Source organism: Cyprinus carpio, chromosome A7, assembly GCF_018340385.1.
Source record: "Cyprinus carpio isolate SPL01 chromosome A7, ASM1834038v1, whole genome shotgun sequence".
NCBI lineage: Eukaryota > Metazoa > Chordata > Actinopteri > Cypriniformes > Cyprinidae > Cyprinus > Cyprinus carpio.
Window position 1 is genome coordinate 38,146,265 of NC_056578.1, and position 15,200 is coordinate 38,161,464.

Here is a 15,200-nt window from a genome sequence, read left to right on the forward strand (position 1 = left end):
ATAGTTCACCCAAAAGTGAAAATTACCCCAAGATTTACTCACCCTCAAGCCATCCTAGGTGTATATGACTTATTTTCTTTCAGTCAAATGCAATCAGAGTTATATTAAAAATGTCCTGGCTCTTTTAAACTTTATAATGGCAGTCAATGGTGGTCAAGATTTTGAAGCCCAAAAAAGTGCATCCATCCATGATAAAAAATGCTCCACATAGCTCTGGTGGGTTAATAAAAGCGTTCTTTAGTGAAGCAATGCGTTTGTGTAAGGAAAATATCCATATTTAAATCTCTAGTTTCCGCTAACTGTCGTATGCAGGTTCACTAGAGAGTGGCGCTCCAGTGGATGACATGAGATGTATGCATAGCGTGAACTTTGGTGAGAATATGCTAGTCTCGCGAGAACCAAGTTTTGTTTACAGCAACAAAAATTTTTTTGTTATGTTTTGCTCTCTCCTCTGTGCTTGTCCGTTCCTCACTTCTCATTGGAGCTCACGCTACGCCTACGTCCTACATCATCCGCTGGAACGCCACTCTCTCATGAACGCACATACAACAGCTAGCGGAAGCTAGAGATTACAGTTTATAAAGTTTTAAATATGGATTTTTTTTTTACACAAATGCATCGCTTCACTTCAGGAGGCCTTTATTAACCCCCTGGAGCTGTTTGGAGTACATTTTATGATGGATGGATGCACTTTTTTAGGCTTCAAAATCTTGACCACCCATTCACTGCCATTGTAAAGCTCGGAAGAGCCAGAACATGTTTTAATATAACTTTAATTGTATTCGTCTGAAAAAAGAAAGCCATATACACCATGATTTTCTCTCCCTCGAGCCATCCCATAGGAATATTATTTATATTCAAATAAAAGAAAAATCCATATTAATAAAGAACTAATTAAAGGGATAGTTCACCCAAAAATTTAAAAATAGAAAATGAATAAGAGCAATTTCTTTCTAAAACTACTTTTTGTAATATATATTTCATGCTTTTTTTATGTAACACAATAATGGCTTTACTTTTTCTTTTGTAGGTCATTTCTCAGCCAAATATCATGTGTGATTAATATGTGATTAGTTAGATTAATCACCACATTGTGTAATAATCAGATAACATTTCAGTTTACTTTTGATTTTGGCACTTTGGTCCTTGATGTCCAGTGTAAAGTCTGAGTCTTGAAACAAAACTAGTAGAGAACCACTGCTCAACATACAAAGAAAATATGTGCTTGTATTTTGTAAGTGTTTGTCCAAAGACTTTGTAATGGCAATGACCTCAGCGCTAGTAAAACTGACATGTCAAGGCCTGTTATCCATACCAGCTCTGGCTTAAGAATGAACTGTTCCCTTTCATTTGCATCATTAAAGTTCTGAGTGTGACTTTAGTGTCACGGCTCCAATGTCTAACATTTGTTTTGTTAAAACCCACAGATGATCTCAGCTAATGCAACAATCTCTACAGGTATTATATGTTAGGAATTGCACGTGGGCTCTCTTTTCCCGCCCAGTGCCAGAAAAAAAGACACAGCATAACGTAATCCTGTTTGTTTTGACACTCACTTGTGAAGACTAGTGTCTTTTGCATGTCTTATGTTGCACTGTAAGAACATGTTTTCGGGAATCTGGTTTCTTAAATGTTCTACTTTGTCAGCATTTATGGAATGAGTTTCAGTTTCTTTTCTGGTACAACGAAGTTCAAAGGAAGTTCAGCACACTGCCTTGATTAATTAACTATAGATTTGTCAGTTGCATGGGACAAGCTTGAATATTTTAAACTATTATACTAAAAATATAATATAGCACATTTAATTATGCCTCTGCTAGGCTTAATTCCCAAAAACTTCAGAAACTATTACTAGCATAATGACTTACTCCAGAACAGACTGACCTATACAAACATTCTGGACAAACACAGCCTTAAAAAGGATTGTTTACTAAAACTTACACTGCTGGTTTCCCTACACAATCCAAACCCAAACTAATATGTTGTTAATATGTTGTTTTTATATTAAATATATTATTTTTGTACTTACAATAAATTGTAATCTTATAAACAATGTCAAAAGTTAAGCGATAGTTTTATGTAGCGCTGTATTTTTCAGCATACATCAATTTTATTACATCTATCAATTACTATAACGCGTGCTTTTGAGTCTTACCATTTTAAACTGTGAAACTGCTTTCTGTGAGCTCACACCCAAAGCGTGCGCACATAGAGCTGCATGTGAAAGCGTGACCTCAGAATGAAGTTGTGTTGCGCCTTATTGCGTGTAAACGGCCAAATACATACTAAATTGTCAAAATGCCCGTCTTGATGAGTATTGATGTAAACAGCCGATTTATTCTAAACAATGTCAGTATATATAGGCTATTAAGTGAATGTAAACCATTGAGAAACAAAACTTATGTGTAACAGTTTGATCCGTCCATGAGGTCTTAAAGAGACAGCAACCTAAATAAGACTAACCAGTTTTATTTTAAAGTTAAATAGATTATTCAGTTTCTGTGGTATTTCTGTACCTGAATATTACTGTTATACCTACCTGAAAAACTTAAAGCACTGTTCATTTTATTTGTATCTTATTATTGTATTTGTTTGTGCCATTGCTTGTCATTTATCTATTCTTATTTAATTACTGACTTGACTTTTTTTTTGTCAAAATTAATTTAATTCAGCGTTTGAAATCAAAGTTCTTTTTAAGTATGTTCCTCACAATATAAATATGAATCAACAACATCATACATTGAAAAACACAAATACACTGGGTGACTGTGGAAGAAATTTTATTTCTATCTGAAATATTATATTTGCTTTACTGTAGGCTAATAAATTATTCTTTAGTGTTCTTAATACTGTCTCTGAGTGCTTCAGGTTGCTTCAGTAAGCTTGAGTTTTGGATGAACTGAGAGATAACAGGAAATCTATTTAATGTATGTGTCTCTCTGTGTGTGTGTGTGTGTGTGTGTGTGTGTGTGTGTGTGTGTGTGTGTGTGTGTGTGTGTGTGTGTGTGTGTGTGTGTGTGTGTGTGTGTGAGACAGAAATGTTATTTTAGTTTCTTAGATGTCCTGGCTACTTAGAACATGATTTGCATTAAATTTGTATAAACTCATCTGGAGGACATAGTTAGACACCTTAATAATCTTCTGTAGTCTTATTTTATTATTATTGTTGTTGTTTTTTTGTTGGGGGAATATATATTTTAAATATATTTTTTTCTTATTTTTAATTGAAATTGAAAATTGCCACGACAGTGACAAAACATTTAGGTTGGATGATTGTAGTTTAAAAATATGTCTAAAAAAAAAAAAAAAAAAAAAAATATATATATATATATATATATATATATATATATATATATATATATATATATATCCCGCAAATAAAAGAATATATAAATCCCCATAAGAGCCACCTTAAGGGGGATTTTTTTTTTTTTTTACTTCACATTTTGGGCTGGTAATTTTTTTTAATGAGTGGGTTTTATGCACAGTAACTCTTTCTGCAAGTTACAATCTACAATGCACTGACTGACAGTCTGTCTGCAATGCAGAACACAGAAAAGCAGAGTGATACAATTCCCAGAAAATGCATGACCTGATTAAATGTATACCTTGAATGCATTGTATGTTTCTTTGGACTAAAGCATCTGTCAAATGCATACATGTAAAAAGCTATAAATATATTAAAATAAATTCATAATTCCTCATTAACAAAAAGATTCAAGACAAAATGAACCACACCAATATATCATGAATTACGTAAATTTTATTTTCAAACAAGCTGAAGTGAAAAGGCAAATGCTGAGCTAAATGGATTATATGCTCTGCTGAGAGCAACACAGTATCATAGTAACGTAACGTTTGTCTATCGGTGACTCTAATCTTTAGAAAATGCGCGTATGAATCTATGGTATGAATCGGTCCTCTGTGTTTATCTGTGTATCAACAAGGACATCTAGTGGACACAGTAGGAATCAGGTGCATTGATAGCACGAGTACCTCCAAGCTGCCTTTGAGCAGTTATTTTTCAAACTTGAAATAACTGAAGTTACTGATAAAAATATTAAATTTCAAAAATGTGTTTTCAAAAACAATGCATAAGTATAAAAAGGTGTGGATGTCACTTTTTATATAAATTTTCAAACTCACAAACAAAATAACAATCAACTGCTCATCATTTATCTGATAATGTTCCATTAAAAGAGCACATGATGAAGTCAAGATGACGGTTACCAGGCAAATACAAAATAAATATACACAAATAAAAGAAATTGATGTTTTAGATGTTATTGTCCATCATGTGATCTATTCTTGTTCTCCTGCCAAATCCTCTCCATCTCATCCAGCTCTGTTTCAGTGAACGCTGCCGGTCCCCAGTTGGTCATTCTAGTGGGACACTTGTTGCCTGAGAAATACATGAAAAACATGAATCTGGTGCTTTTGGGAACGGTTTCTGATAAATGGTATTTGAGAAAGTTTACACTCAGATTCATTCACATACCTGGTTGAATGATTTGAAGTAGGCCCTCATGATTAAAGACTTTGTGCTTCCAAGTCTTTGTTTTGTTAGTTGCCCGTTCCAGTTTCTTTGTAACAACCTGAAAACCAATAAAAGTCACTGAAATTCTGATCATTTACCTTCAAGGTATAGTTCACCCAAAATGCACAAAATACTAAAAATGTACTCACTCTTAGGCCATCCAAGATCCAAGACCAGATGAGTTTCTTTCTTTATCAGAACAGATTTGGAGAAATTTAGCAATACATCTCTTGCTTACCAATGGATACTCTACAGTGAATGGGTGCCGTCAGAATGAGAGTCCAAACAGCTGATAAAAAAAATCACAATAATCCACACTTTACAAAACATTAAGACTGGAGTCATGTGGATTATTGTGATGTTTTTATCAGCTGTTTGAACTGAATCAGGAGAGAAATCTGCATAAATCAAGGGTATGAAGGCAACAGGGCATGGACTGAGGAAGCGTTATTATGCATTATGGACTCGTATTTTGGCCAGACGTTATGGTTTAAAATTAAAACAACTTGAATGAATTTGTTTCTTACAAACACACAGCTGTACACTTCATAAGACGTTAACTGACGGACTGTAGTTGTGTGGATTATCGTGATGTTTTTATCAACGCTCATTCTGACGGCACCCATTCACTGCAGAGCATCCATTGGTGAGCAAAGGATGTAATGCTAAATTCAAGTTCTGACGAAGAAACAAACTCATCTACATCTTGGATGACCTGAAGGTAAGTACATTTTCAGCAGTTTTCATTTTTGGGTGAACTATATCTTTAAGTTTAAAACTGAAGCAGTTATTGCATAAAAAAGAGGAAACAACAACACTTTCACTTTCAATGGCTGTCCTATCTAATGAGATGGACATCTGTGCTAGTAAGTAAAAGAAGCAAAATATACTAGAAAAGGAGGTTGTTGATTTGACAAAGCAAACATTATAAAAATCCCTAAATACACTTTTTCGATATGAGACCGCTACCTTATATTCCTCTTGCGCCCCTTCTCTCTGTCTTCTGAGAATCTCCAGCTGCTCCTGTGCAGCCTGCAGGGCACGTTCCTTCTCTGCCCGCTCCCTTTCCAGCTCTTGTTTTTCCTTCTGGGACTGGGTTAAGATTTCTTGCTGCTGCAGGTGAATCTGCTCTAATTCAAGCCTCTTGCTTGCCTCCTCTTGTAGCAGCCTTCAGATAAAGCACACAAATGTTGGCCCAAAACATTGACTACTGGTTGTGTATACTGAATGTTGCGTGTTTGTGCACCATCACCTGGCCTGCAGTTTGCTCAGGGCTTCTTCATCCTCTTTGGCCTGTCTCTCATCATCTAATGCTTTTTTCAGTTGACGGTACATTTCTTCCAGTTCCTGCATACGCTGCCAGTACTGCTCCACTTCATTGGCCTTTTCAACCACCTGCTCTTCCATCTGCATTCGAGCCTAAGAAGCAATTTTACATTTTACATTACATCAGGCCTGTTTCACACATACTGCATATGCAGCACATAAGCGTAACTGCAGACTGGTGTTGTGCTTGATTACTGCAGAAATTACACACTTTTCTTTCTTTGTTAATGGGACAAAGTTAATGTTATCGTTACCATTTTCTCTTGCTCCAGGTCTCGTCTGTATTGGTCCAGAAGCTCTATCTGGGTCTGAAGTCTTCTCTGTTCCACCAAATCACCCCTGACTGATGCTTCCTGCAGTTTCTGCCATATACAGACAAAATGACAGCATGAAAGAGTTCTGTGAGCCAGACTGAATCCCAAAGCACAGGCAGAAAAACATTAAATAACAATAAGACTTCATTCACTGTTTAAAGGTAAAAGAATGGTCCAGATTCAGTTGACGGCAGCTGTGTCATGCTATTGATTTCAACAAAAGCATTTCAATTCTTCCATCAATTTGTAAAAGAACAAAACAAATGCACATTTACAATAAAGCACTTACAGTAAAAGTACATGAGGCGAGGCATTCAGGATTATTTAAACGTAAAAAAGTGCAGCTGATGTTATTTGGAAAATATGTTGCAAAGTTGTCTAGTATGCATTTTTTCATTATCATTGTTTGTACAGTGCAAGCATTTCCAAGTTTAGTGGCTTTGACACAGGAGATGCTTTGACAGGTGATAAAGTACAGCTTAATGAAAGAACTTTCCCTTGAGACTGAAAATATCAAACAGGAACTAGTGACTGTCAAAACCGCCCACACACAGATAGTGTGGCTTCATTGCTCAGGAGTGCTCTTTTGCAGGTGCCCTAACATGAAGAATTTGCATAAGAAAAGCCGTTTTTTTTTTTTAAGTTATGTTTTTGACAGGACAGTTGCCACTTAAAGCCACAATGCTATGGCTCCGACAGCAGTTTGAACATATTTTAATTTGAGATTTTTTTTCTAGAAATATCTCAGTTAAGAGCTTCAGTAGGTTCTGTAGCTTTCTTTTCACTGTCGAACAGGATTCCAGGAGTCAAGAATGTAACATGAAAACTAATTAAAGGTTGAAAAAAATATAGACATATGTGTAACTTTTTTTAACACATTACTAATAGTGTGACCCTTAATAATAGTGTGCTATAAACAATGTAAGTGAATGAAAATGAACCAAAAGGGGAACTGACAGTGAAAACAGAACAAAATGAAAAAAATGTTTAAATAAGAGGTACTGCAACTTTCATAAATCAAAGGTAACTACCCAGTTTAAAATTAGCTTTTGTTTCCACCCATCTTTTTTATTATTACTTTTTTTAATTTTAAATTTTGAACGGTTTGACGTTTTATGCTGTGTAACAGATGTGTGTATATTGTATGTTTATTTATGTTTTAGTATCTGTACAGATACCTGATCTGTAAGATGCCTTGCCTTGCCTTGAACAAGAATGTTTCCATTTGTGTCATTTCACAACACTTTTCCTAATTATTCTCAACATGCTGCCAGTTTTTCTAAATATCTTGTATTGAAAGCTATAGCAGTGCCAAGTATTGTGTCCTTGGATGCAATCGTTGTGTTAGCATCGGTTCATTTTAATCTGAATCAGGCTCAAACATATCCGTAAATGTTTGAAGACATCTAATAAGACATTTTAGCAGGTAACTTATATTTGTATTTTTCGGTGACTCAAGGAAGGCCACGGTACCTTGGTCATGGCCTCCAGCTGGGCCTGCTTGCTCTCGTTGGCCAGCTGCAGCTGTCTCATTCTGTTCTCCATGGCCTCCTTTTCAGCTTTCAGCCTGTTTCTCAGCTCCCTGCGTTTCTGTCTGGATTCTCGGTGTGGGGAGGAAAGGCCCTGTCGTATGCGGACGATGCAGTCCTGAATGGCTGTATAACACGAGCACATGGAGTTGTGAATATACAAATATCTCACAGCCATAAGTGTAAACTTTGTGTACAGATGTTTAATACCTTGAATCCACTCTTGTTTTGTCTTTTTATCCGATGCACTGATCTCAAAACTTTTCTCAACACATTTTATAATGAAGAGGTTTTTCTTTCCATCCTTGTCTGGTAAGGACTGCAAAGACAGAGCAATTTAGATATTTAAAGGGACAGTACACCCAAAAATCTAAATTCTGTCAACATTTATTCAGTATTATGCTGCTCCCAGCCTGTATGCTTTCCCAACATAGCTCTCATTTCTATTCATTACAAAATATTTAAATGTAACAAGCTGTGATCAGACATGAAACATGAAAGAATTTATTATGTTGTCGTACATGCATCTTGAGGTGCCAACTAGAGGATTGAATAAATGTAAGTACAAAATGATTTTTGGTGGGTAACAACTTAAATATATAGTTCACCCAAAAATGAAAATTCTGTCATCATTTGCTCACCCTCAAGTTGTTCCAAACCTGTACTGAAGGTGTGTTACTTTCTTCTGTTGAATAAAACGGAAGATATCTTGAAGAATGTTTGCAGTCAAACAGTTGACTATGTTACTGTGGAAGTCAGTGGCTATCGTCAAGTGTTTGGTTGCCAGCATTCTTCAAAATATCTTCTTTCGTGCTCAACAGAAGTATTAAAACTCATACAAGTTTGGAACAACATGAGGGTGAGTGAATGATAGATGACACAAGACAGCAAATGACAGAATTTCCATTTTTGGGTGAACTATCCCTTTAAATTTTAGCCTTTTCCACACACAACACGTTTATCATACAACTAGCAATTTAGCGCATTTGCTATTTTTTTCTTACTTTTAGGTGCTTTTTTTTATTATTGACTTTTATTGTATGGAAAAGGGCAGCTTGAACATTCTGTTAAACATCTGCTATTATAAGAACTCATACAGGGTCGGATCGACATTATATGAAAGCTTAATTTTGCCAGAGAATAAAAAAAATTAAAAAGGTTATTGCAACATTTGATCTCGAAATTCTGAAGGAAAAAAGTCTGAATTCTGAGATAAAAAGCTGTGGCAGAATAAGCTTCCATTACTTAAGGATGTGTAAATGATTACAACTTGATTACTAAAAATACTGTAACAAATGTTCTGGTTTTACCTCAACACAGCAGTTGCGATCAAGCGAAATACATCCCTTCTGCTCTAAGAGGTCTTCACTCACATAATAGGACATGTAATTGAGATGGAGCTCAAACCACCGCTCTGTCCAGTTCTTCCTCTTATGGCCTTTTTTCATCATATAGCCCTTTTTCAATAAAAAACAGAAAGTTACTCATCTGTAAGGGATATCTGTTTATTTCTCCAGTTTTATAGTGCTATAGTGCTTTGTGCAACTCATTTAACTGACGATTTTTAAACACTTGTCTGTCATGTACAGACAAACCTGGAGTGTCTGTATTAAAATGCATTGACACAGACTCCCACCTGCTTAATAACATCCATCACAAGTTCCTGATAGACCTCATTGATGCCCATGGAGAGAGTCTGAGGGTTTATGCCCTTGGTGAAATGGCCCATGCCAATAAGCTCAATCAGTTCCCAAGCATTCAGATGTTTTTTCTTTGCACTGAGCTGCATTTTGTAGTCTTCAAACCTGTCCTCGTTCCAACTGCAACCCATTGCTGCCAACAGCTTGCGCAGGAAATACTCGAGCTGTTACAATGCAAACATACAGCGTCATTTCCATTTGAGATCATGTAATTAGAAAAAGATATAAAAAATGGTAAAAGTACTATAACCAACCTCCTCTATGACTATTTGCAGCGGATATTTATCTTCAGACAGATAGTTGAAGATGCACCACACCTTAAAAGCCTCAGCCCCTGAGATGAGCAGATGTTTGCCACTGATGTGCTTTGGTGCAGATAAAGTCCAGCACATCTTATTCAGCTCGTTGAAGTCAAAGTTGGCCTGGATCTGCAATTAAAATACTCAAAATGAACCTAATTTAAGGCTACAATTTCACATCTTTTTGCAGAATTCATATGCATAGGCATAAAGTGTGTCTTGTGTTGCCTAACTGCAAGGCTTTTGATTCCAGAAATTTCATATCAGGTGGCAAGTAAGGAAATCTGTGAACACAGGCAACTTTATCATTTAGGAGTCACTATACTGTATTTGACCAAAGAATGCCACGATTGACGAATTAGAATCAAATATTCCAGAAAGCCATAATAATAACAGTGATACACTCAGTGGCCAATGAAAATTAATATATCTATGTCAATGCATAAAAGTATGCAGACATGGACAAGAGGTTCAGTTCTTGTTCAAACCAAACATACATCAGAATGGGGAAGAATTTTGATCTAACGTCAGAAACTGTTGATATTTTCACACATGATAGTTTCTAGGGTTTCCAGAGCATGGTGCAAACAACCAAAAACATGCAGTAAGTAGCAGTTCTAGGGAGAAAAACGCCGTGAAAACAAGGAAGACAAGAATGGTCAAACAGGTTTGAGCTGACAGGATGGCAACAGAAAACTTTCACAGAAGTTATAACCACACGTTATAGCAGTGTTACAAAGAAAAGCATTTCTCAATGCACAACATGTCAAACAGTGAAGTTTGGGTGTTTTTCTTAAGAAAAACATTCCTAAAATTGTTTTACTTTATTTAAGAAAAAAGCATTTTTTGTCCGTCAAATGGGAAAAATAAGCAACACTACAGTGAATAAATGCAATTTACAGACAAGAAAAGAAATGCATGTAGAATCCCAAATTTGAATGTGTATGTGTATATGTATATGTGAATGTGTATATATGTTGTGAATATAATAATGCTGTGACCCCCAAGAGTAATTTTAGTTTAAATCAGAATGAAACCTTACATTGAATTTTAAATTGAAAAGTAGAGTTTGCAAGATTTTTTTTTTTTTTTTTTATGTTGGAATACATTCTCTTTACCCATTTTATTGTTTATTTACTATCAGTATGCCATTCATGGTTTTATTTCCCCCAAAATTGTAAAAACTGAGCTTCCCAGGCACCAACAAATCATTTAGAGTGGTCTGCTCAGATCCATCAATCTCTTTCCAGCTCAACCAATGGTGAGAGTTTGGGGCGTGGCTACTGTAGCAGGCTGAGCCCAGGGGGCAAGGAAGTCGACCGGAAGTTGAAGTCGGCCGCGTGCCGCCATCTTGTAGCAGAACTTCACTTGCGGTTAGCATCCCATTGACTCCCATTCATTTTGCGTCACTTTGACAGCGAATAACTTTACATCTGAGGCGTTTAAAGACTCCATTTGTCCATTATTTATTTCTAAAGATACACGACAATGTATAAAGGGCTCCATTACCTTCTATGTTACCTTATGGCCCCGTAGAAACAGTTTTTTTGTAAAAATAGGCTAACGATTTGCGTCATAACCACTCGACTCTCTGTCGCACAGTAGAGAAATTAACCGTACAGACAGGAGGAGAAGCTCGCAGGCATATCGGAGGACGTCAAGAGATATGGCGTACTGGCGTTACATTTTAAAATACTATACAAAATAATTAATCAGAATACTACTCCTGCTCACTCAGGCCAAAGAACTCCCCGTCAAGCTCGCCGTCTCTGAAAGATTAACGATGGCAGTTTGCAAGCACAGCTACTAGAAGAATTTACATCTGTCAGGCAGGTTGCTGACGTCATCAAGCTTAGTTTGAGTCTGCGCGTCAGAAACGGAAGTTCTAAAAATCGCTAAAAAACGGGCTTCACTTGTCCAATTGAGTTCCAATGGGGTCGCTGTGTCCATTTCTTTTACTGTCTATGGCTGAGCCAGAGGGTGTTTAGCCGATGTGCTACCATGGCTTGATTTAGTTACCCGTTAAAGTATCTTGGAAGCCACAATTTGAAAACTTGCCAAAATACCCAGAGACAGACAATGGGGTAAAACAGGGGTAAACCCTGACAGTACGTTTACAAGATATTTAGGTTTCAGTCGAGACGTCGAACTTGTGGAGTTTCTTCTCAACAGGTATAAGCTAAACTTACGTTTTGTCTCACATCTTCGCTCTGTATTGTCAAGTCTAAGATATTGTGAAGATAAGAAAAATCACTTTTGAAAATATGCTTGATTTTTATTCGGTCTAACTGACACTAGAGCAGAAACTGCATTTGTCACCTAAAACAGTATGAAATTTTAAACACTCACTTAAGTCTAATTAAATGTTCAGATAAAGACAGATAAAAGAAATATTATTATGTGATGAACAAATCTGCATGTGTGACCGCCCATGGCATTTAGCATTTTATTCCAGAGGAAATGATAAACGTCTATTCATGTTGTTTTACATATATTACAAAGATTAAAATATAGACTATTTGACAGTTTTTCCCTACTTAGTTTTCACTAGTTCAATACATGAGACCAATTACTTTTTGAAAGTGTAAATATTCCATGTACTCTCTTAATTAAAATGAGCTAATAAAGAGCGGCATACATAGCTTAATAATAATTAATAAAAAGCGGTTTAATAACGTGCAATGTGTCACACCACAGGATATATCAACATATGCTTATTTAAATGCAATAATTAAAATGTGTTCCCCAAAACAATGCTCATCCAAACAACAAGAGCTTTGTTAAAACTGACATGAATTGTCTGAATGTACAACATAAATCTTTGCGAGACTGAACCTGATGTGATCCTGAAGTCTTTGTTAAAACATTAACAGGTTTAATCTATAAATAGAAATGAATGTAGAAGTACAAGTCAGATGGCATCTATCAAGCCATGTGTAAATGTAGCAAGTATTAAAAACATTAAAAAAAAAAAAAAGATTTCCTGTATTTTCTGCACTGCATTCAAATAGAGAAGGAAATGGCAAAATGGATCTTCTTTAGTATTTTTTATTAATTTATTTATATTTTTTTACTACAATTTTCCAATGTGGTGTGTGCTGAATTTTCCAATGTGCTGAAAATATTAATGAATGACCTAATTGATGAAATAATACAGTGGGCTCCAAAAGTTTGAGACAACTAGTGAAGATGCTTCTACATCTGTATTTTCTATATTAATATATTTTATTTAGCAAATTATGCAATTTGAGTAAAACTAAAAATGTACATGGATTTCAGGGCTAGACATTTTTAAACATTGCCCTTTTGCTTTAATGACAGGATTTTTATTTTTATTTTCTGTTTAAAGAGCATATGAATTCACATGGACAGTGACCAATTTACTTATTTGATAAGTATACATAAATAGCATACATACATTTTTACCTTTTGTGCCATAAGATGAATACAGTAGCCTACATTTATTTATTTAATTTTATTTCCAATTTAATTTTGGACCCACGTGAATGTCACAAGATATAATGTGTAACCTTATCCCAGAGGAAATGATAAACGTCTATTCTTAGACAAAAGCGTGTGCTGCTGATGGCGAGATGTATCCTGTAATTAATTCTGAGACATTTCTGATAGGGCTTTATAGTGGGACAGAACATAATGCTATTATTGTCATCTGGTTACAGTCATCATAAACCTGTAGAACTGAAATACAGCAATAAGGCTGCACTTTGATAAGAGATAGTGTATTTATTACTGTACCTTATTAAGTATGCACATGTTCAGGTAGGGCATGTATCCTTGTGTTGACACTGGTCCTTCATCATCATCTTTAAAGTGCTCCTCCAGGGCTGAAGTGTTGTGAGGGATTCTCAGTATGGTGCACAGGTTGTAAGACAGCACCTACAGAGAGACAGACAACAACCGTAGGCCACCTGGGTTCAATCAAGATGCAAAAACAGATCAAGCGTGGCCAAAGGTTTTGACACACTTGACTGAATATATGCTTATTATGTAAGCTTCAATGCTTAAAGTGAGTTTTGTAGACATGCAAATGACGTGTGAATTTATGTATAAAATTAATTTTAGCAAAAAATATCAATACTGGAATTTTAGTCTAAGTGATGAAAAAGCATTTTGCTTTGTATATTAGATTTATTTAGTCATCATTTTGATTTTCTTATTAATGTAAGACATGGAAAAAAAATACTAAAGATAAAGGATCTTTCGTATCTTTTAAGGTGAAAAAACTTTGCATAATGTCATAATCTAAAATCTAAAATTTTATTTCAGTTTCTCCACTTCAGTGCACATACATCTGCATACACCCCTGAGAAAGTCTTGCAAGACTGATCAAGCGTGATTCAAATATTTTTTTAAACAAGTAGTCTGTGCATCGCTTTCATATTATCTTCTGCAAATATCAGTTGGAAATGTCCCTAATGTTCATGCAACTGTCAGGACTTTGTAGCACGGACTCGAAATGGAATAATCTTGGCTGCAGAAGAGATGTATAACTGAACATTTATTTTCACTTTAGATTATAATGTCTGGTCTGTGCAAATATGTCTAAAAGTCTAAATAACTCTTACGAGTAAATCAAATTTATGGGTAAACTTTGATTATTATTATTATTATTTTTTTAAGTGGACAAATGACTGCGCCTCTTGAGAACGAATTCACGGAAACTAGAGCTCTGTGATTTCTATAACGTTAGTTGATAGTTGAGTAGTTTTGCTTACCTTTAACTGGGATTTGGATACTTTCCCGTTTCGGTCTACATCCAGAGCAGTGAAGGCGTACCAGATGGGTTTGAGTATTTCGTCCCGGGATATCATGATAAGTTCAGTGAAAGCTGTCAGAGCGCCTGTAAGACTGATCTCCTTCCCGCAGGCAGTGCGGGAGTGAGGGGAGCGGGTGAGGTGGTATAGTGAGATTCACAGCTTTACATAAATCTCACACATTTAAATACTATTAAAACTGTGATATGAACCGAATATGTTCCTTTTAGTTTTACCCATGCATTCAATTTCAGCGTTCGGTGCTTTTGACTACAGCGTATCAAGTTTATTTAATAAAAAATATTTACTTTGTGATATATTTGTAATATGTAAATAAATAATTACAGTCATTGCATTGCATTGCACAGTCTCTTATGTCGTTGCACGGTACCTTTCGTATAAAACGCGTTGGAGAACAGAACTGTTTGCTCCTCTGCACACTTTTCCGCTTTCTGACGAACTAACTTTTGTGTTTGGCCTACTACTGATTGTTTGCAAACGCATACCTACTGTGAAAAACAATCTAGGCCTAAGTATTTTCCTTTCCATCAAGTATTTTAAGCAATGGACCGCTGGATCATCTCCAAAAAAAAAAAAAAAAAAGAAAGAAAAAATTGCATCTTACAACAAACAAATAAGAAAAGGATGCTGAGGTTCTAAATGCTGTATATGCTTTAGTGACCTATATGTCCTTTTACATACAAGACAAAAAGATTAAAA

The 15,200-nt window shown here is 35.6% G+C and overlaps 1 protein-coding gene across 1 annotated transcript; it reads right to left on the reverse strand.

Moving 5' to 3' along the window:
- Window positions 1-3,745: 3,745 nt before the first annotated feature.
- On the reverse strand, window positions 3,746-14,594 carry LOC109061743 (switch-associated protein 70-like). Its single transcript, XM_042761077.1, has 12 exons — window positions 14,442-14,594; window positions 13,462-13,602; window positions 9,661-9,834; window positions 9,343-9,570; window positions 9,017-9,163; window positions 7,917-8,025; window positions 7,651-7,832; window positions 6,118-6,225; window positions 5,790-5,956; window positions 5,507-5,705; window positions 4,499-4,595; window positions 3,746-4,402 (listed from the first exon to the last, which is right to left on the reverse strand). The coding sequence occupies exons 1-12, from the start codon at window positions 14,535-14,537 to the stop codon at window positions 4,284-4,286; spliced, it is 1,767 nt and encodes a 588-aa protein (XP_042617011.1). The 5' UTR covers window positions 14,538-14,594; the 3' UTR covers window positions 3,746-4,283.
- Between the last annotated feature and the right edge of the window lie 606 nt (window positions 14,595-15,200).

Excerpts from the sequence above, each read along its gene's own strand:
- LOC109061743 (XM_042761077.1), bottom strand. The coding sequence starts at position 14,537 with ATGATATCCCGGGACGAAATACTCAAACCCATCTGGTACGCCTTCACT. Across the intron at positions 13,603-14,441 it reads TATCCAAATCCCAGTTAAAG|GTGCTGTCTTACAACCTGTG; the intron begins GTAAGCAAAACT and ends GTCTCTCTGTAG. Across the intron at positions 8,026-9,016 it reads ATCGCAACTGCTGTGTTGAG|TCCTTACCAGACAAGGATGG; the intron begins GTAAAACCAGAA and ends CTGTCTTTGCAG.